Here is a 19,121-nt window from a genome sequence, read left to right as displayed (position 1 = left end):
GTCCCCTTCTCAGAAGGCCAGAGGGAGGGGAGAGCAGAAGCTCAAAGGTGAGCAGGGAAGCACCTCTTGGCAGCCCACGTTGCTGTGGCTGCACTCCCCAGGCTGGGCAGCTGGGCAGCAGGGCAGCAGCTGCCTCCAGGGCCCCCAGAATGTGCCCGGTGCCCTTAGGGGCAGTAACTGCAGCGGCTGCCTGCCAGTGGACTCTGGCTGGCTTCTGCCTGCAACGGTACCAGGTGCCACGGCAACCATTGGAGCTGAGCTGGCACTGGCAGCTGGGGTCTTCTTCAAGGTCACAGTGATCCAGTGTAGTGGGCCCCCAGGAGGGGTGCTAGTGGAGGACGTGGGGGAAAGGTGTGCCTGACATAGGGATGGTGCCAGGCTGGGCAGATCGGGCCCTGGGGTCATCTGTGGGGTCAGGTGGTCATGGGTGCGGCCTTCCTGTGGATGGACTACATGGCAGTGCTCATCCTCCTTGTCCCTCTCAGATCCGCCTCTGGAGCTGAGAGCAGGAATCACCACTGGGAAGGCAGCTTCGTTTCCAGCCTCCTGGGGCCTTGATGTCACAGCGTTGGAGACAGTGTTGCGTTGCAGTGGTGAGCAGGGAATGGCTGGAACAGGGACCCCCCCAGGTATTGTCCTGTGCCCGAGGCCCCTGGCCACCACCTGCACCGCAGGAGTTAACCTGCAGGCACCATCCCACTGCCTTCTTTGAGAAAGCGTCCTCCTTCCTCCAGTTCTCCGGGGGAGTGGGCAGGTGGGGGTAGGGGTGCTGGGGAGGGGGGTAGTTTAGCCACACCCCTCCCCCAGAAAGCCTGCAGCCCCACCGTGTCTCTGGCTGCCACCCTAGAATAACCAGCACCCTGGCCCTCCCTGCTCAGCACCAGGCCTTGGAGACTCCCGAGGGTGGCCTGGGCTCCACTCCCCCAGGCCCCTTCCTAGACCCTCAGAAGGAGCTCTGGGCACAGCAGGCCTGGGCAGAGGTCTGGTCTCTGACCCTCGGCCTCCACAGGAGAGGCATGGGGAGGCCAGAGACCCAGCTTGTGCCCCAGCCTTCCTGGTAATGACCAGGACACTGTTCCTGGGCTCACAGCCCACCTGACCGCATCCTGCCTCTCCTGGGGCAGGAGTGGGGCTCCAGGACACCAACCCCAGGTCCCCGTGGAGGGCTTTCCCAATCCTAAGAGGACGCAGGGCACGTGACTGTCTCGGCAGCTGGAGTGAGGAGGGTGGGACAAGGCTTCCTGGAGTGGGAGGTGGGCAGTACTGGCCTCAGGCCCCCCTGAGGCCAGAGGACCTGGGCCTAGGGAAGCGAGAGGAACTCAGGACTGGCAGGTGGTGAGGGTGCGTCTTTCTGGGAGTGTCCCGACTAGACTCCCGGATTTGGTTTGGGACACAGTAGAGGGCAGTGGTGGGGACTGGAGGGTGGGGGAGATGGGCAGCAGAAGTTGAGATGAGCAATCTCCCACGTGACCACTAGAGGGCAGGGCTGCAGCCAGCCATGCTGCTCTTCCCAAGGACGGCCGGCATCTTGTCCTCAAGAGGCCTCCACGGCCAGCCTCGGCTGCTTGCCCCTGCGGAGACCTGGGTGGGGAGGGCAAAGGAGAGGAGGCCCAAAGCTCTGGGAGGCTGGGCTGGGAAAAAACCAGCAAAGGCCAGCAGCCAGGATGCTCCCTAGACAAAAGGCTGGGACCCTAATTCCTGGGGAGTCTTCACTCCCGTGTTTGTGGCCCTGGAATCAACCACCCTCTCACCACCTTCTCTCACCTCTCCCCTACCTTTTCTCACCACCACCCTCTCTGATTTAGAAATCTCTCTTCCAGCATTTAAGAGCCTCTGCTTGAATACTTCCTGTGTTGGGAAGTTCATTACCACTTTTAAACATCTTTGTCAAAAAGTTGCCAAAAATATTGACCCTGGAGACTTGCATTGAGGCCAAGTTCTACCCCACGAGCTAGAGCTTCTACTTAGAAGAGCTATATGTTGGTCACCTAACAGCTTTGAAGAAAGGATCTTGTCCTCCCTGCCCTACCCTGGTCTCTTTTCTGGACTAAACATCCCTAGCCCTTTTGACCATTCCTCTAAGGACATGTCCACTAGGGTCCCTCCAGTCCTTTTCTGTGCAGGGTGCCTGCCTCTGGGCCCCTCCATTGTGACAGTGGCCTTTTCTAATAAGGGCTAGGACTGGCATGATGCACCTGGGACCAGGCCTGTGTGGAGTACACTGGCCCGTCACCTCCCTTGTTGTGAACAAGCCTCTATTAATCCAACCCAATTCTAACTCTTTTACAAGAACTGCCATTCAGCTTTGCTGCCCTCATTCCATATTAATGGGATTAAGTTTTTAGCCACAAGGGTTAGTCTTTTTATCAATCCTTGTTACTATGCATTTTGGGAGTTTCAGTATGACATTTCAGGTCTAATTTTTCCTAGTATGATATGTAGGTTTTTGAAATCCTCATTCAAAGCATAAGGTCACAGATAGAGCCCAGAAGCACATCATTAGAGACCCGGCTTATTAATCGGTATCCTGGGGGCTCATAAATGGGCTCAGGGTGTCCATGTGAGCCCTTTTCTGGATGAGGATTCACAGCTTTCATTAGATTCCCAAAGGGCTCCCTCTCCAAAAGAGGGTAAGAACCACGGATAAGGCTAACCTCCTTGTTTTCAGATGAGGTCAGTGAGGTCAAAGGGGAGATGTGACACCTCCCCCTAGGACATGTGGCTAGTTCTGGGGGGAGCCCAGGCTTCTGACTCGTTACAGAGCGCTTACCACAGCCCTCTTTCTTAGGACCCAGTGGGCACTCTGTGGTGAGGTCTGGCTCACCTCTGCGACGCAGGGCACTGTCTTCCTCATTCAGAGTGTGGGCTCTGGGGTTGGCATCTGGCCTGGGCCTCCTTTCGCAAGATGTTTCCTCCCAGGCCCCGCCTGACGCTCCCTCGAACTGCCACCAGGGGGCAGTGGTGCCTGAGCTGGGGAGGCATTTAGGAATCCTGGACTTGGGCCAGCCTCCCCTCTCCCCAACACTAGGGCCAGATTCTGAAATGGTCTGTCTACTATGCCAACAGAAAACAAAAAATTCCCTGAGTGTAAACAGGAGAAATGTACTGGTTAAGTTACTCATCATTATCTTATTATTAACAAAATAAAGCACTATCTATGTTTACAGTCATAAAAAAGAAACCGCCTGGAGAGAAGTTGGGCTCTGGGGAGGGGGAGGGAAGGAGGGAAGATGGGGCGGGTACAGGCTCCACATCTGCCCCTGTGGGGTTTGGGGCTCCCTTCTCACTCTGACCCGAGGGCTGTTCGGGATCTTTGGAGTCGGGTGCCAATGGGATTTGATCTTCTTAGGGAAATAACTTGTGAAAGTGATCTGGAACTGAGGCAAGTTCCCCAGGGCAGAGTTGGGGAGGGGAGGGGAGCGGGCAGGAGGGGAGAGTGGAGCCTGAGTTCCCCTCACCAACACCTTCCAAGAATGGGGAGCCTTCCCACCCCCTGCTCAGGAGGGAGGGATAGAGACCAGTGGCCATGGGAGCCCTGCTCTCCAGGGCTCTGTCACTGGCCATCGGTCCTGCTGCCCCCACTCTTGGCACTCAGGGTGGGACCAGGGGCTGGGGCACCGGGACAGAGCCCCTTGGAGGCTGAGCACGTTCCCATGCTGCTCGGAACTAAAAATGGCTCCATGGGAACCGACAGGCAGAGTCAGGGAGGGAGTGAAGGGGCGGGTAGGAGAGGTCAGGGTGCTGTGGGCCCAGGGGCAGACCAAGGGCCTACAGAGACCCAGAGTAGAGTGACCAGCAGGCGTCAGGGGGGCAGGGCACACACTGAGGAAGGAGAGAGACACAAAAAGGGCCCTGCAGAGAGACAAGGCCAGAGAGAAACGCACTCAAGGACGCACAGAACCTGAGACACCCAGACTAAGAGGTAGCAATTTGGGGACAAAGAAGCAGAGAAAGAGGCCCCCAGAGAAGCAAGAGTGGCATCAAGACACACCCACAGGAACTCAGCAACAGTGCCTGCACGCGGCGGCACTCAATAAATATCTCCTGCAAGGAATGAACAGACAAAAACATGCACACGTGTGTACACACACACACACACACACACGCACACACAGCAGCCAGAGGCACGGTGGGCTTGGCAGAAGATCAAGACAGCGAGGGACAGCCAGACCTTTTTGCACAAAGTACAAAGTGATCCTGGTGCTAGAGGAGGGATCTGGGGGTCGTGTGTTGGGGGGTGTTGGTCCCACGGTGGCTGGTCCAGCCAGGACAAGAATGGGAACAAAGCATGTGGCCCCAGGGAGACAGGTCTCAGCTCCTCAGGTGTGCGCACAGGGGTGCTGGGGAGGGACCTCTTCCGTCAGGAAAGTATCCACAAGTGCACAGCTGTGCCCATGTCCTGGGTAGGCCCAAGTCCAAGTACCAACATAGTCCAGGTGGGGTGGCTGTGCCCATCACCTTGGGGCCAGGTCTTTCCCCAGGGAGGAGGGCCGGGTGCCCCCGGCAGGGATCAGTCTGTAAGCACCACCAGCTCCCCGTCGCTCTTCTCCTCGCCCTCCGAGTCCTCCTCCTCGCTGTACCGGTACACCTCCCCATCGGCCCCTGAGGGCCTGTCCTCTGCGCCCTCGCCCTCCTCCCTGAGGCTGCAGGTGTTGATGATGACAGGCATGTTGGGGTCCAGGCTCCGGGGCACATAGTGCTCCACCAGGGGCTGTGCCAGGGGCATGCCCGCCACACGAGGGTACAGGACATCTGAGGAGCTCATGTGCACCTGGCTGGCCTGCGGGCTGCGGGGCAGAGAAGAGGCACGGTTACAGAGGCACCCTCACTTCCGCCCCAACCCAGCCCCTCCAGGACCCTCAGGGTGTGCCCTCCCACTCACACCCTTTTCGCTCCCAGACACACACTCTGCCCCCGTCTGCTTTCTGATGCAAATTCCCTGCTTTCTGATGCAAATTCCCTGTCGGCTACAATTCCCCACACACGTGCAGGCCCAGGGCCATGGTGTGTTCAACAGCTACTCCTGGAGGATCGTGTGTGAATCCAGGTTTTGGAAATTGTCTATTTTAAATGCCCAGGGAGTTTCCTGTTTAAAGGAAGCCCCCCAGGTGCTTGCTTTGCTCAATCAGCAATCCGCTGGATGGTAAGTACCTGGATTTTTAGTACCCTGAATTTTTGTTGAATTTGTCAGAAATGCAACCCACAGGCACGTTTCTCCAGGTACACGCCAGTCCCTCACAGTCTCTCAGTCACAAATCTGCATCCTGAGCCACCAGGTACTCAGCACAGTCATAGGCGCCCCTGCAGTCATGCATGCAGGCCCCGCCACACACAGATAATGCCCACACACACCTGTGCACATACACACTCACACACAGGCCACACGCTAACACCCAGCCACTCACAAGAGCTGCACACGCACATGCATGTGCACTCTCGCGCGCACACAGGCTCAGCTGCTTGGGGCGGGCCTGCTCACGGGGTCGTGTAGCTGTGGCGGGCGTCCTGGCGCCGGGTCCGCATCAAGGCCTTGTACTCGCCCACCCGCAGCCTCTTGCCCTCCACGATGCAGGTGCGCTTGGGCCGCGGCTTGTACTTGTAGTCGGGGTACTTCTCCAGGTGCTGCCGGCTCAGCCGTGCCTGCTCCTCGTAGTAGGGCTGCTTCTCCTGGTTGGTCATGGACTTCCAGCGGGAGCCTGGCCCAGCCCCCGGGGGCAGGCGGTCAGTGCTGGGCCCTGCCAACCACCCCCCGCCCCCTGCAGGCCTTGGCCCACTGTGGGTGCTCCTTGGATGTTGAACAGATGAATGAAGGTAGCATGGATATGGGTATTCAGTTGACAGCTGAAGACACAGCACCCAGTCACATCCCAAACTACCCAGCAACTCCTGGGAGGTCTCTGGGCTGCATTATTTGCATAAACAAAAGAGCAGCCACCCCAGGCCCCCAGCGTGTTGTGCAGGCTCCCTGCTCAGGACAAAGCCCTGGCGTCTCAGTTGACAAGGGGCCCACAGGACTCTGGAGGAGCCTCGTCCTGGAGACAGCTGCCCTCTGCTACCCCACCTGCCCTGCCTACAGCTCGCCTTGGCCTCCAATCAAGACGTGTAATTTAAGAAACCTTTCTACTGATGGCCCAAGAACACCAGTCTCTCCTGTTTCCTGCTGGAGCCAGCTCCAAGGGTCTGGGCAACAGCGGAACAGGTTAGGGAGAGATTGGGGTGGGGGTGGGGGTTAAAGAATGCATATGTTTGCACGTGCACGCACACACACACACACACACACACACACACACTCTCTCGCTCTCTCCTCAAATTCTGGGGCGCAGGTGCCAGCAGAAGAGCCCTGCAATGGTACAAGACCCAGGCCCAGCTGCCCCACATCCTGCCTGACTCCCACACCCCACCAGATTCCACTGGAGTTCAGCATGGTGTGGACCATCACCCAGCAAGGCCCGAGCGGACCCAGCTGGCCCCTGCAACCAGGTCCTGCGGGACTATGGCTCTGGGAGCCCCTAGAGCCCCCAGCCCCCCCCTGCAATGGCCCTCACCGAGGATCTTGCTGATGCTGGAGTTGTGCATGTCTGGGAAGGCTTGGAGGATCTTCCTCCGCTCGTCCTTGGCCCACACCATGAAGGCGTTCATGGGCCTCTTGATGTGGCTGCTGTTCCGGGACTCAGGGAAGTGGCGGGAGCCTGCGTGCAGGGGTGGTAAGGAGAGTCCTCCAGGGCCAGCAGAAAGAAACGTCCCCTGCTTGACCACTAGGGGGCGCTGGGAGGCTCCCACGGGGCCAGCAGCAAGATACCAGCAGAAGCCCAGCCAGGGACCCAGGACAGACAGGGTACAGACACATAAGGGGACTCAACACACAAAGGGAGAGAAGGGGTCGGAGAGAGACAGGACCGGACCACCCTGGCCCTGGGGGAAGCGAAAGTGGGCCCTCCTGCCCCTCAGCCCAGTACCCGGAGCCCTCACCATCCACGTCGCAGCTCAGCATGGTTTCTTCCAGGGGGTGCACACAGCTCTCCTCCAGCCGCTCCTTGGCTGGGGACGTGTCCAGGTTGATGAGGTCCTGGAGTTAACAGGGGGAACCTGCACACCGGCCCCTTCTGTGTCACCCCACTGCCCTCCTCTACCCTTCCCGGTGGTGGCCTCAGACTGTGTCTTCCACCTCTGGCCACTATCTGTTCCCTGCTCCCAGGTGCAGCAGAGTGGGGGGCCCGTACCTTGCGGAAAGGGGTGCTAGGGGAGCTCTCTAAGGCCCCACTGTGGCCATGCAGCAGCTGCCGAGCATCCTGGATGGCTTTGGTGACAGCATCCCCTTCGCCAAGGAAGCCTGTGGAGAGGGAGGAGGAAGAGAAGGGGAGGGCGGGGGTCATGCCCAGCTCCACTCCCGTGAGTTACTTGGGTTGATGCTCCCTCTTGCCCCTCCCAGGGCTGTTGCACTGCACATCCCCAAGGGGGCGCCGCTGACATCAGCTGTGATGCAGTGCCGACAGACTAGAAATGAGAATAGTGTCCTCTGAAATTGTGCAATCCAGTGGCCTGAATCCCTGCGGCTAGGGAGCCCAGACAGACACAGCGGGGAGAGGAGGAACGGGATCTTCTGTGGCTGAATGCTGAAACTGGAAGGGGCCGAAGAGAGCAAGTCCAAACCCTTGTTAGACTGTACCCCCAGAGGGGAGGGACGCGCACAATGTCCTCTCATTGGCCCCCAGAGAAGACGGCTGATGGAAAAGGTTCGGGACGTAGAAAACTTACCCAGAGGCAGGCCGGGGGGGCTGGACTGCAGATCTCGGGTGGGGGCCCCGTGGCTGGGGGGGCGGGGCCCACAGTTGCTCATTTTCAGGCTGGGGGAGCTGGAGGTGTTGGGCAGCTCCGGGGCCTTGGGCTTGGCTGTGAGGTTCAGGGGCTGGGAGGGCTCCTGAGCGAGACCCAGAGATCAGAGGGTGAGAGACGCCCAAGAGACCCTCGCAGAGGGACAGAAGGGACATATGGTCACAGACAAGAACACCCAGAACAGACAAGGAGACAGGAAAAGAAGAGACAGAAGGAGCAGGTGAACAAGAACAAAGGACCCCACAGCCCCCTGGGTGGGCAGCCAGCCCTCACATGTGAGGGAGGGAGCCCCAGGCCAATGGGTGGGCAGTACCTGCAGGGGGTGGTGAGCAGCCATGGCCCCAGGCCTCTTCACCACCGGGGCGGGGGGGCTGTGCAGCAGCTGCAGCGGATACTCCACTATGGAAAAGGCGGCAAGGAGAAAAGTCCTGGATGAGCACAGAACAGCAGACACCTTGCTTGACGAGGGCCCAGCAGCACCAAATGGACAGAGGCTCCGAGCTGGCCCAGCTTGCTTCCACCACTGCCTTCCCCAGCCCCAGAGCACTGCAGAGGGCCTCCTGCACCCTCACCTCCACTGCCCTGCACACTGCCCTGCACACTCCTGCCAATCCAATCCCCAGACCCTGGAGTTCCAGCCAACGGGGAGATAAGAGCAAGTGCACTACTCAGTCTACAGAGACTTATACTTTGTACCTACTCTGTGCAGGGTACAAAAGCAGCTGTCTGTTGTGTAGCCCGTCTGATGTGCATTATCTCAAAAGAATCCCTTGTGTGTGGCATATAATAGGTAATCAATACATCAACCCATTTTACAGATAAAGAAACTGAGACCTGGAGGTGTTAAATGGGTTGCCCACACAGTTAATAAATGGGAGCACTGAAATTTGAACCCAGGTCCTCTAGACTCCACAGCCCATCCTCTCCCCTCTACACGGCCTTCTCTCTATTCTACCTAGCCGCCCTTGACCTCACTCTCCCTCGACCAGGCCAGCACTGAGGAGTTGACAGTGCAAGTGGAGAGATAAGCCACAGATGCAAATCCCTAACCCCGTGGCTGTGGTGATGCGGGCTGAGTGGGTGGCATGCCAGAGAACTCTGTTCCAGCTGGGGTGACTGGAGCAGGCTTCCCGGGGGAGGTGAGACGTGAGCTAGTGCCTGCAGGTGGACAGGGGGAGATGAAGCAGCGGGGTGTCTGGGAGCGCGGCCAGGTGGGCACATAGGGGCCAGGTGGGCTCCGAGGCCTGAGAAGGCCGAGCTCAGGAGTCAGGACTCCGTGCTGTAGACCATCTAAGGCTTGTGAGCTGGGGGAGGCGCTGTTCACTCAGCTTTGGGAAGGGGGAGGCTGCACGCGGCCCACCCCCCCCCACACACACTAGCATTCTGTTGCCACCCCCGGCCCTGCCCTCCTCACCACTGTAGCTCTGTTCTAGGGTCACCTGGAGTTGCAATGGTTTGGTGCTGGTACCCTGTCCTCCCCCTTCAGCCCTCCCCCTCTCCCCCATTCCCAGTCTCTCAGTCTAGTCCCGTGTCATGCCCCCCCACCTGGAAACTTCTTTTGCGTTTCCCCTTCCCCCTAGAGTCAGTGGGGCTGACCCATGAACTGTGTCCACGGGCCTCAGTGGACACAAGAACTCAGCCGGGGGATCTCCCCTGCCTTCTTGTGCGTGGAACAGGGAGAGTGGACCCGAGGAGTTTGATTTAAAAGCTGTTCCCCCTCCTGGGGCAATTATGGGGAGCATGTCTGCCCTGCTCTGCCCTCTCACAAGGAATCCATGACCATGGCCTAGTAATTCCATCTCTGCCTCTGTCCCATCACTGGCCTAGTGCAGGCCGTCACCCCTGTCACTAGAAGCAGCTCAGCAGCCCCACCTGGGCCTGCCTCTGGTTGGCCCCTCTCCATCCCATCACCCACGCCAGTGTGACGACACATCCTCCATTGAAACATTCAAAGTGTCCCACATTCTACAAAATAAATCCCCAACTCCACGCCCAGTCCCAACTGCCCCCCAGCCACGGCCCACCACCCTGTCGCGCACACCCCGCACTCCAGCGCCCCCTTGCAGCTCCCTGCCTCGGGCTGCAGGTCCTCTGCCTGGAGCCCTTTCCCGTGCCTTCCACCGGCAGCGCCCAGCTTCACCCTCACAAGGCCACTCTCCCAGGCCCCAATCAAACGCCACCTCCTCAAGAAGCCTTCCCAGATTCCTCGGTCTCTGGTATCCTTCTTTCTCCCACCCCACACTGTAAATTTCTTGAGCTCAAAGTCCACATTTTATCACCCCCATGACCGCTCTGACGAGTGGCTGGTACTCAGTCTGTGTCCACTGAATTTCAGTGATGGGGCAGATGGCAGGAGTGACACGGTCAGGGCGAGAACAACAGTGTCACCTTGGGAGATGTATAAAGCTCTATTAATATTCTGGTACAGTAAATGTACCAGAGCTGGGGAGATTAGACTTAGATTGGCTACCTCCGCTTGTATCTGGAAAGCACTTCATGGCTTTCAGTGTGCTATTTCTTTTCATTCTCCCAGTCAAGTTCAGAAAGAAGGGATTATTCCTCCACTGGACAGATCCAAAACTGAGGCCCAGAAAGGCCACACTGCAATTTAATGGGTGAGAGCAGTTGCGGGGCTCCTTCAGGACAGCTTCAGCGGTGGGACCTCCCTGCCACACTCACCTGGTTTGCAGGGGATGGGCTGAAGGGGCAAAGCCAGCTGGGAGTCGGGGGTGACAGGCAGAGGTTGGTGGCTTGAGGGGAAGGCCGGGATCATGACATAAGGCATGTTGACCTGCTGAGGGCAGAGAAACCCTGTGTGAGTCCCTGGGGGCCCAAACAGCTACCCAGCTGTGGTCAGCCCTGGACACAGAGATGAGAGGCACAGGGCCTGGGGCAGGGACAGTCTTGAAAAGGATCCATCTGCCCCTACGCCACCTCCCTAGGCCCCTGTCTGCCTGCCCTCAAGCCCCAGCTGGGCAGGAGGATATTCCGGGCCCCTCCCTTGAAACAGGGAAAGACAACAGGGGTAGGGACTGGAGCAGAAATGAGGGTCACACCTGAGTGATTCTGCTCAGTCCACATCCCCTGTCCCTCCCTGTCCCCAGCACCTGTCCAGGCCGGTGGCAACCCCTCAGCCTCCTGCTCTCCCTTCGCCCAGCCCTCCCCTCTCTTTACCTGGATCTGCTGCTGCAGGAGGTTGATCTTATGCTGCTGCTGAATTAGCTGTTGCTGCTGCTTCGCGATCTGGCAGGGGGAAAGAGTTGGCAAAGGGGCCACGGGCATTAGGCTCTGGGACTCCCACCTCCCACAGAGCCTTCACAGCCCCAACCACACCCTGCCTTCCACGGTAGGGCAACCCGGCAGGAGAGCTGAGTGGGGCACGCAGCAGAACAGCCAACCCTCAGAATTTACTCTCTTTTTGCGGGGAGCTCACCCTTCCCTCAGAGGCCAGGGATAGTGGTTCGGTAGGAAGCAGCCAGCTGCTCCTTCTCAGAGCCCCTCAGCACCCCTCCACCCCGTCCCCCTGCAAGGACTTATGAAGAGCCAGTGGTGGGAATCCCACAGCCCCTCCCACATCAGCCCCAGGCTCAGCCTGTTCCCAAGGCGCCCCTCTCCAAGCCCTGACAGACCCCTGCCCTGCAGGGAACGCCAGCTGCCAGGCCAGGCCCACCTGCTCCTGCTGCTGCCGGGCCAGCTCCATCTGCTGCTGCTGCTTCTCGAAGAGCATGGCGGCCATGTTCTTCTGCTCTGAGTGGGCTGTCAGGAGCTGGTCCCGCAGGGTGGACAGTTGGTGGATCATGACCAGAAGCTGCAGTTCCTTCTCTGCCAGGCTCTCTTGGGTCCCTGCTCCACAGTGAAACAGCACCATTGAGAACTTGTTCATCTTTCCATCCATCCAACTGCTGTGCCCCGGCCCGTTAGGGGCGGAGCGACAGATGACTGGGACTCGAGCCTTGCCCTGCAGGGGGCTCCTCACCTTGCTCTCCGACAGCTGGGCCCTGGAGGTTCCCCACCATTAGCCACCAATTCCAGCCCCTGGGCATGCTGAGGGTGGGGGCCTCTCAGCCCCAGCCCCCCCTCTTGGACGTCCTTGCATGCCCAGTGCCACAGGGTCAGGGTGGACGGCCATCCCACAGGAAGGGCCTAGCGGGACATGCTCAGGCTTTGGAGCAAGACAGATCTGGGTTCAAATTCCCCTTTCAGCCCACCCCACCTGGGAGCTGGTGGGCAAGTTACCAACTTCTCTGTACTTTAGTTTTTTAATCTCTAAATGAGCACGATAATCGTCACTTCACAGGGTTGCTGTGAGGGTTCGAGAGAATGAACGTGAGCTTAGTCCAGATCTGGCACGTGGTCCTCAACCAGCAAGTGTCAGTGCTTCCCTGCCCTCCAGCACGGCCGACGGCGGATGCAGGGGTTAACTTCTATGTGCCAGGCCACAGACCATTGCATCAGAACCACTCAGGGAGCCTTTGAAAAACACAGATGCCCAGGCCCCCATCTTTATAGGTAGTGTTTTTAAACACTTCACTACATGCATTAAAGAATGGGTATCATTTCCATTCCCTGAAGTAACACTGTGTTGAACGTATCGTGCAAGTAGCTTGTTAGAAACATCTTTATTAAATGTGTTCTTAATCACTTTGCTATGTGCAGTCCTCTGGGGTTCTCATTCAGTAGGTGGGGGTGGGGCCTGGGCATCTGCATTGTTTTAAAGTCCCCTCTGTGGTGTGGGCAACCACACTGGGAAGATGACCACTCTAAAGGACCCAAGCAGGAGCCCTCACCACCCCTCATTCACCGAGTGAGGTCCCAGGGGCCCAGCATTAATTCTCGGCAGTGAGAGGAGCATTCTGCTCCCTTCGTCCTTAGACCTGGGAAGTGCCAGTGATGCCCCAGGTCACAAGCGTCCCTGATAAGAGCCCAAGCTCACACCCACACCCACAGGATCTGATTCCCACTAGGCCTCTCCTGCAGGGGAAGGAGCCAGACCTAATGTGTGCCCCAGTGAGGGAGGGTGCGGACCCCTAGGGCCAGGCAGGAGCCAGTGTGGCACAGGCCAGGTGTGAGGGCACCAAGAGCCCCCAGAACTGCCCCACAGGCCCAGACTGTGTGGCCGGGCCAGAAAAGGAGAAGGGTTCACACATCCTGCCCTGCCCACCCCACAGGCCTGCACCTTTGACATCTTTGGTTTCCACAGAGCTCCTTCCCAGAAACTTCTCCTTCCAGTCACTGGACAGCAGCTTCTCGATGGCCGGCACGACTGGAAGAGGAGCAGGGATGAGGAGCAGCCGTCCTCACGCCTCCCGCCGGGCCCCGCCTCTAACTAGGGCAGACATCCTACCTTCCTTTAAATTTCGGTTGAAGTCCAGCTTCTCCTGCCTTCCAGAAGCAGCCTCGGAGCCTCCTGGCCTCTTGGGTTCTGGGGACCCATTGCTCTCCGGGGAGCTGCAGTCCTACAAGACATGCTGAATGTCACTATCACCCCCCAGAGAAGGGGGGTAGGCTGCAGGGGGCGCTGAGCACCCAGAGCTGTGCTCCTGAGGGCATCTCCGAGTTCACCCAGCCCCCAGCAGGGCCCTCCCTCCCCCTTCCCTACCTTCGCTTGACACAGTGGAAAGAAGCAAAGGTTTGAAGACGAGAGAGCTGGGCTTCAGTCCAGGCGCACTGACTCACAAGGTGCTGGATCCACGTGAGTCCCTAGACTTCTCTGAACCTGACTCCCTCTTCTGAAAATGGGCATCCTAATACCTCCCTCCTCCCCGTCATAGGATTGTTGCTGGGATCAAGGGAGTTAATGTGAATGAGGTTTGCCACCACAGATTCTGGGGCCAAAAGCCAGCGATTAATTATTACTCCTCTGCGTACACCCCCCGCTCTAGCTGGGCGGTTACTCCCAGGGCCCCCACCACACCCCTCCTTAAGACACCATCCCCTCTCCTCTTCTCAGCTGAGTCCTCTCCATTCTTTAAGACCCAGCTTAGGCCCTACTCCTCCAGGAAGTCTTACTTGATCACCACTCAGCCCCCTAACCTTTTCCTACACACTCCTCCAGGATGTATCCCTTCTCAGAGCCCTAAAACTCCTCTCATTTTCACTCATCTGGCTTTTAATTACACAGTCCCTTTTTACATCTCTTGCATGGAATCACAGAGCTTTTAAGAGCTGCAAGAACCCTTACTGCTCAAGTAGCTCAGCTCCCTCATTTTAAGGATGAGGAACTGTTTTGCCTTTAACAGCGATTTAACTCTGGCTTTGGTAATAAGGCTGATTTTCTTAAAGTAAATGAACAAGCTGGTATTTACCTTCATGCCAAAATTTGAGCCTGTCTCTCTTGTGTCTCCAGCTAATCCTCGGGGTAAGGAGTGGGACACACAGGGCTGAGCAGTTACTGTCAGCTGAGTGAGTCCAGGTTCTGCTCCGACAGCTGGCCTGGCTCCCAGTGCCAGACTGAACTTGGCAGCCCCTCCCCACTCACCTAAGTCTTGTCCCAGAGATGCACGTCTCTCCTGCCCCTCTGCCCAGCTTGGGGGTGGGTGCTGGCCCGGCCTAGTGCACAGGCCGGGGATGTCACATGGGTGTGGGTCACAGAGGCCGGGTGGGGACACTGACCCAGGAGCCCCGGGGAAAGTGTTGGGCACCTGGGCTGGAGCTTGGGGGTCAGCACCATCCTGGGGGGCCCGGGCTGGGTCTCCGGGCTGGGGTTCAGCGGTGGTGGCCAAGCCCTGAGAGGCCTCGTGGCAGGGCTCCTTCCTCCCCTCTGACTTGACGGTGCAGTTCACCATGGTGCCAACGCCATCCGGGGCCAGCTGGGCAGGGCCAGGGCTCCGCATGGACATCCTGAGGGGAGAGGGGCCTAGTGAGCGAGGCCAGCCCTGAGCCCCAGAGGCAGCGACTCCACCATCCATGCCCCCAGCCCCAAAAAGGCATATTTGTGCAAAATGGAAGCTTCCATTTAGAACTCACTGTGAAGAATTAGAAATGATTCTCCTGTCCCTCAGTTTTTTTTTTTTTCTTAAATAGGAAAGTCCAGAGAAGACTGGGCCCAACCTTTGGCACTCCTGCCTGTCGCAGGGTTGGGACTAGTGAGTTGATGGACTCACCTAAGGAGGCCAGAGATTGTTAACTGGCTGTTTCTGAGCCCAATAAAGCCAAGATTATATATACATGTATGTGTCCGTGTATGTTTGTTTATGTACATATTTGTAATTAGTTACCAAAATTTAAAAATCAAGAGGTATCACATAAAAATCTGGATTTGGACTTCTCTTGAAGTTGGTCTGTGGAATCCATTGGCTGGAACTGAGTTGCAGTTACTCCTTATGGACAGGCCAGTCTGCCTTACTCTCCTCCACTCCCTACTACTCCCCAAAAGGGAAACCAAGTACCCTATATAACACATTTATTCTTTATCTTTCTTATAGTAAAGACAAGATAAAAGTGAACTATTTCTTCTATCCATGTATTCTTGTATCCATCTTACATCTACCAAAAGTGGGAAAATAAGTAACAAGTTGAGAGATGAGTGGCTTTAAAAAAGATATCCTCTCATATCCAGCTAGTCTCTGGTTTAGAATCTGGCCCTGTAGGCATCTGCAGTCCCTGGTGTAAGCAGACACTCTGCATCCACTGCTCCCGTCGCCACCTCCCCACCTGCCGCACCACTGCCTGGCCCATCTCGAGGAGCTGCGCAGGCCCAGGAGCCAGGGGAGCATTCCAGGGGCCACGCCAGGCTCAGGGCCAGGCCAACACATGCCCATAGCTCACCTGCTCCCCCTCCAAAGTCACTGAGACAAGACCATGGGGACACACAGCAGGTTCCAAGTGTGCATGGTTCCTGCCTCGGCTACTCAACAGCTGCCTAGTGACCCTGGGCAAGTTACTCAACCTCTCCACACCTCAGTTTTCCCATCTGTAAAATGGGCCGTCTCGAAGGCTGAGAAATGGTCTCCACACGGTGTTTAGAACCCTGCAGGGCAGTAGTAAGCACCGCTGTGGCACTGGTTCAGCCACCACTAGGTGTGATGCAGCACGAGGACCATAGCCTCACCAAGGCCTGGGAGCTTGTTTAAGGGGTGAAGGCCTGGGTCCTCCACAAATCAGAATCTCTGTGGGTGGGGCCAAGGATCTGGTCTAACAAGGCCTGCAGGTGATTCTGATACACACTAGTTTGAAAGGCATTGTTAAGTAAAATTTTTAAAAAATTTGTTTTTTGCATGGGCACTAAATTTTTAGGAGAGGGGTGTAAGGCAAAAATCAGATACAACAAAACATCCCTTAAATTAAATTGCAGGTGCAATATAATGTTTGTGTGTGCCATACACAATAGGGTCCCTGGACATGTCTGCACAGTCATCCCGGAGAGAGCCTTGTAGCCGAATCAGACGGTTCTGATTTGATTCCTCCCTACAGCAGACCAGACTCCACGCTCCTGCCACTCTGAAAGGGCAAGTGCCCTGGGGCCGGCGTGGGGCCCAGGACAGGCACTGCAGGGCGAGGAGAGCCCAGGGGAAAGAGGCGACCCGGCCCAGCTCGCCGGGACCCCTCCCACCACCCGGGGTCCTGGAGGGCGTCCAGGAAGCGGGCGGCTCAGCCCATCCGGGCACAGGGCGGGGCGCGGGGCCCCGCCGGGCAGGGGGGCGGGCGGGGGAGGGGCGCGGGGAGGGGTATTATCCTGAAGCTGAGGGCAGCAATTACATAACAAACAAACCCCGGGCTCAAGCTGTGAATTAATCAAACCGCTGAAAATAAAACCTTCCTCTCAGGAACTTCAGACAAAAGAAATGAAAACAACCAGGCTGGCTGGAAAATAAAAGGCAGCAGCGCTGAAAGGGGAACAAAAGGAAACCAGACAATAGGGTGTTGGACAAAGGCAATAAAGCCAAAGGAAGTGTGACAGGCGGACAATGCGGCCTGTGGGCTCCTGATCCCGCGGCCGCCACCGCGTCGCACGCCCCCCGCGCCGCCGGGCGGGCCACCGCGTGCCTCCTCGCCGCGGACGCGGGCCCGAGGCGTTTTCCTCCTCCGCTGCGGGCCCCGTCTCAAAGCCTTCCTTGCCACGGCCGCCCGAGAGCCCGCGCTGGCAGCGGGGCGCCGGCCTCGAGGCCGGGCCCGGGGGCTGTATCCGCCGTGCGGGAGGCTGACCGCCCGCGCCCGAGGTGAGGCTGGGGGTGATCCTCTGTCCTGCTTAACGCTAGGCCGGCCCTGCTCGCCACACGTGGCTGCTTGTAACAGGGCCAGTCCCAGTGGAGCTGTGCCCGGTGTGCAACACACCCGGGCTTCGAAGGCGTGGTACGAAGAACTGAATGTCAGACAGCTCATTAATAATTGGTTACTGGGGGGAGGGGGGGCGGGGGTAGGAGGCTGAAAGGGGTGATTAGGCACGTGTGTGGCGATGGATTGTAATTAGTCCTGGGGTGGCGAACATGATGTAATCTACATAGAAATCGAAATATGATGTACACGCAAAAAAATTGGTTATTGAGGAAATTATAATATTTTAGATATGTTGGGTTAAATAAAATACATTGTTAAAATTAATTTCACCTGTTTCTTTTTACACTTTTTTTTTTTTGGTGAGGAAGATTGGCCCTGAGCTAACATCTGTGCCAATCTTCCTCTATTTTGTACGTGGATCACCGCCACAGCATGGCTGATGAGCAGTGTGTTGGTCTGCCCTGGGATCCGGGCCTGTGAACCCCAGGCTGCTGAAGCAGAGCGCACAAACTTAACCACTACGCCACCAGCCTGGCCCACTTTTTACACTTCTTAACCTAAGTACCAGAGAATGTTAAATTACACGTGTGGCTCGCATTCTATTTCTGTTGGACGGCCCTGCACGAGGACATCTCCTCCCTGTAAGCTTCGATGGCCTTTTCTACCCACACTTTACCCCCAGAGTACCTCCAGCTGGGCACTGGGGATTATCTTTATATTGGGGAGCCTGCCGCCTGGGGCTGCCCATGGCTCCTCCTAGCCTCTGGCACAGCGCCTGGAAACAAAGAAAATAGCTCCTGGTGACCAGCCAAGCTGGCTTGGAGGTGTCAGTCTGTTCACTAGGGCGTGGTGCCCACGAGATAACCCTGCCAGACCCGCTGCCCAGACAAGGGCCCTTCCACTCCCACAGCTCCGGGCACTGGGCACTGGCTCTCGCTTGGTCCCTGCTAGACCCGTTTGTTGAGAGAGAAGCAAAAGCGCAGGCCGGATGGTCTCCCGCCTGGGTCTCACCCTTGGGAGAGGGTCCTTGGGCACCTCTTTTCCTCCCTCTGGCCTGCCCTGAGCCCAGGCCCGCTGGAGAAGAGCAGCTCCTCTCCCTGCCTTTCCACAGTCTCGAGGCCCACAGAGAGGAAGTCTCTCTGAAGAGCTTCAGTGCCGGGTCCCGACCCTAACCATCCCAGCTCTCTTTACCCAGGGTGCAGCGCAAAAGCCACATGTGAACAACTGAACGAGGAGAGAAAGGAGAACGAGATGGAGGCTACGCAGTCGACATGCAGTCCCTGCCCCTGTCACTCGGCAGCTGAAGGTCCCTGCACAGGTGGCTTCCCCTTTGCAGCCTTTGTCTGTAAAATGAGGATACCTGGGAGGGGAAGGGGAGGGTCAATGGAACAGAGTTTGGAAAACACAGGCTTTTGAGTCCACCAACCTGGGTTCAAATTCCTGCCCTGCCACCAGCTGACTTGGGTGGCCTTAGGCAAGTTAATTAACTCTGAGCCTCTGTCTTCTCCTCCACATAATCAGTATAATAACCTATATCTCACAGGTGCCCATGAAGATTAAATAATACAGGGTGACCATCCATTAAGTTGTCATATAGCCCAGGATGATCCTAGAGAGCCAGGTGGCTGAAAGAAAAGTACTTGGGGTCAGACAGACCTGGTACATTTGAATTCTAACTCTGCCCAATTAATTGCTGTGCAATCCTGAGCAAGTGACTTAACCTCTCTGAATCCATTTCCTCCTTAGTAAAATGGAAATAAGAAAATCCAATATGAAGGGGTGAGCCTTCCCTTAAGACTCCAGATCCTACAAGATGTGCCTGTGTCTGTTTTACATTCTCATGGCACCCCGAACTTGGCCTTCAAAGTACTTATCACTGTTGGTAATGATACTTTACATGCCTTATTTATTTCTGACTCGCCTGAGAACCCACCCAACCCCACCCAACCCCACCCAGGGCACTGTGGAGATATACACAGCGTAGCCCGGGGGTCTAGCACAGTGCCTGGAGCACCGGATGTGCCCCATAAATACTCATGCAGGTCAGAGTGGATCACGCAGTTCGGCGGCAG

The 19,121-nt window shown here is 57.2% G+C and overlaps 1 protein-coding gene across 4 annotated transcripts in view; it reads right to left on the bottom strand.

Moving 5' to 3' along the window:
• Positions 1 to 3,109: 3,109 nt before the first annotated feature.
• Positions 3,110 to 19,121, bottom strand: part of SOX13 (SRY-box transcription factor 13) — a 44,152-nt gene continuing 28,140 nt past the window's right edge. For 2 of the 4 annotated variants that reach the window (XM_004425142.3, XM_087436808.1), the window contains exons 2-14: positions 14,475 to 14,673; positions 13,178 to 13,289; positions 13,010 to 13,096; positions 11,504 to 11,676; positions 11,008 to 11,076; positions 10,513 to 10,627; positions 8,147 to 8,232; positions 7,756 to 7,918; positions 7,221 to 7,330; positions 6,970 to 7,066; positions 6,546 to 6,689; positions 5,480 to 5,696; positions 3,110 to 4,787 (exon numbers count right to left, since the gene is read on the bottom strand). In XM_004425142.3, the coding sequence (XP_004425199.2) occupies positions 4,511 to 4,787; positions 5,480 to 5,696; positions 6,546 to 6,689; positions 6,970 to 7,066; positions 7,221 to 7,330; positions 7,756 to 7,918; positions 8,147 to 8,232; positions 10,513 to 10,627; positions 11,008 to 11,076; positions 11,504 to 11,676; positions 13,010 to 13,096; positions 13,178 to 13,289; positions 14,475 to 14,672 (1,848 nt within the window). In that variant the 5' untranslated portion in view covers position 14,673 and the 3' untranslated portion in view covers positions 3,110 to 4,510. Of the gene's footprint in view, positions 4,788 to 5,479; positions 5,697 to 6,545; positions 6,690 to 6,969; positions 7,067 to 7,220; positions 7,331 to 7,755; positions 7,919 to 8,146; positions 8,233 to 10,512; positions 10,628 to 11,007; positions 11,077 to 11,503; positions 11,677 to 13,009; positions 13,097 to 13,177; positions 13,290 to 14,138; positions 14,295 to 14,474; positions 14,674 to 19,121 lie in introns of those variants that run through there. The other 2 variants (XM_087436810.1, XM_087436819.1) reach the window with 2 other exon arrangements.

The sequence above is a fragment of the Ceratotherium simum genome, chromosome 2, assembly GCF_057802395.1.
Source record: "Ceratotherium simum simum isolate JZ-2026a chromosome 2, ASM5780239v1, whole genome shotgun sequence".
Lineage (NCBI taxonomy): Eukaryota > Metazoa > Chordata > Mammalia > Perissodactyla > Rhinocerotidae > Ceratotherium > Ceratotherium simum.
This window is presented reverse-complemented; position numbering and strand designations above follow the sequence as displayed.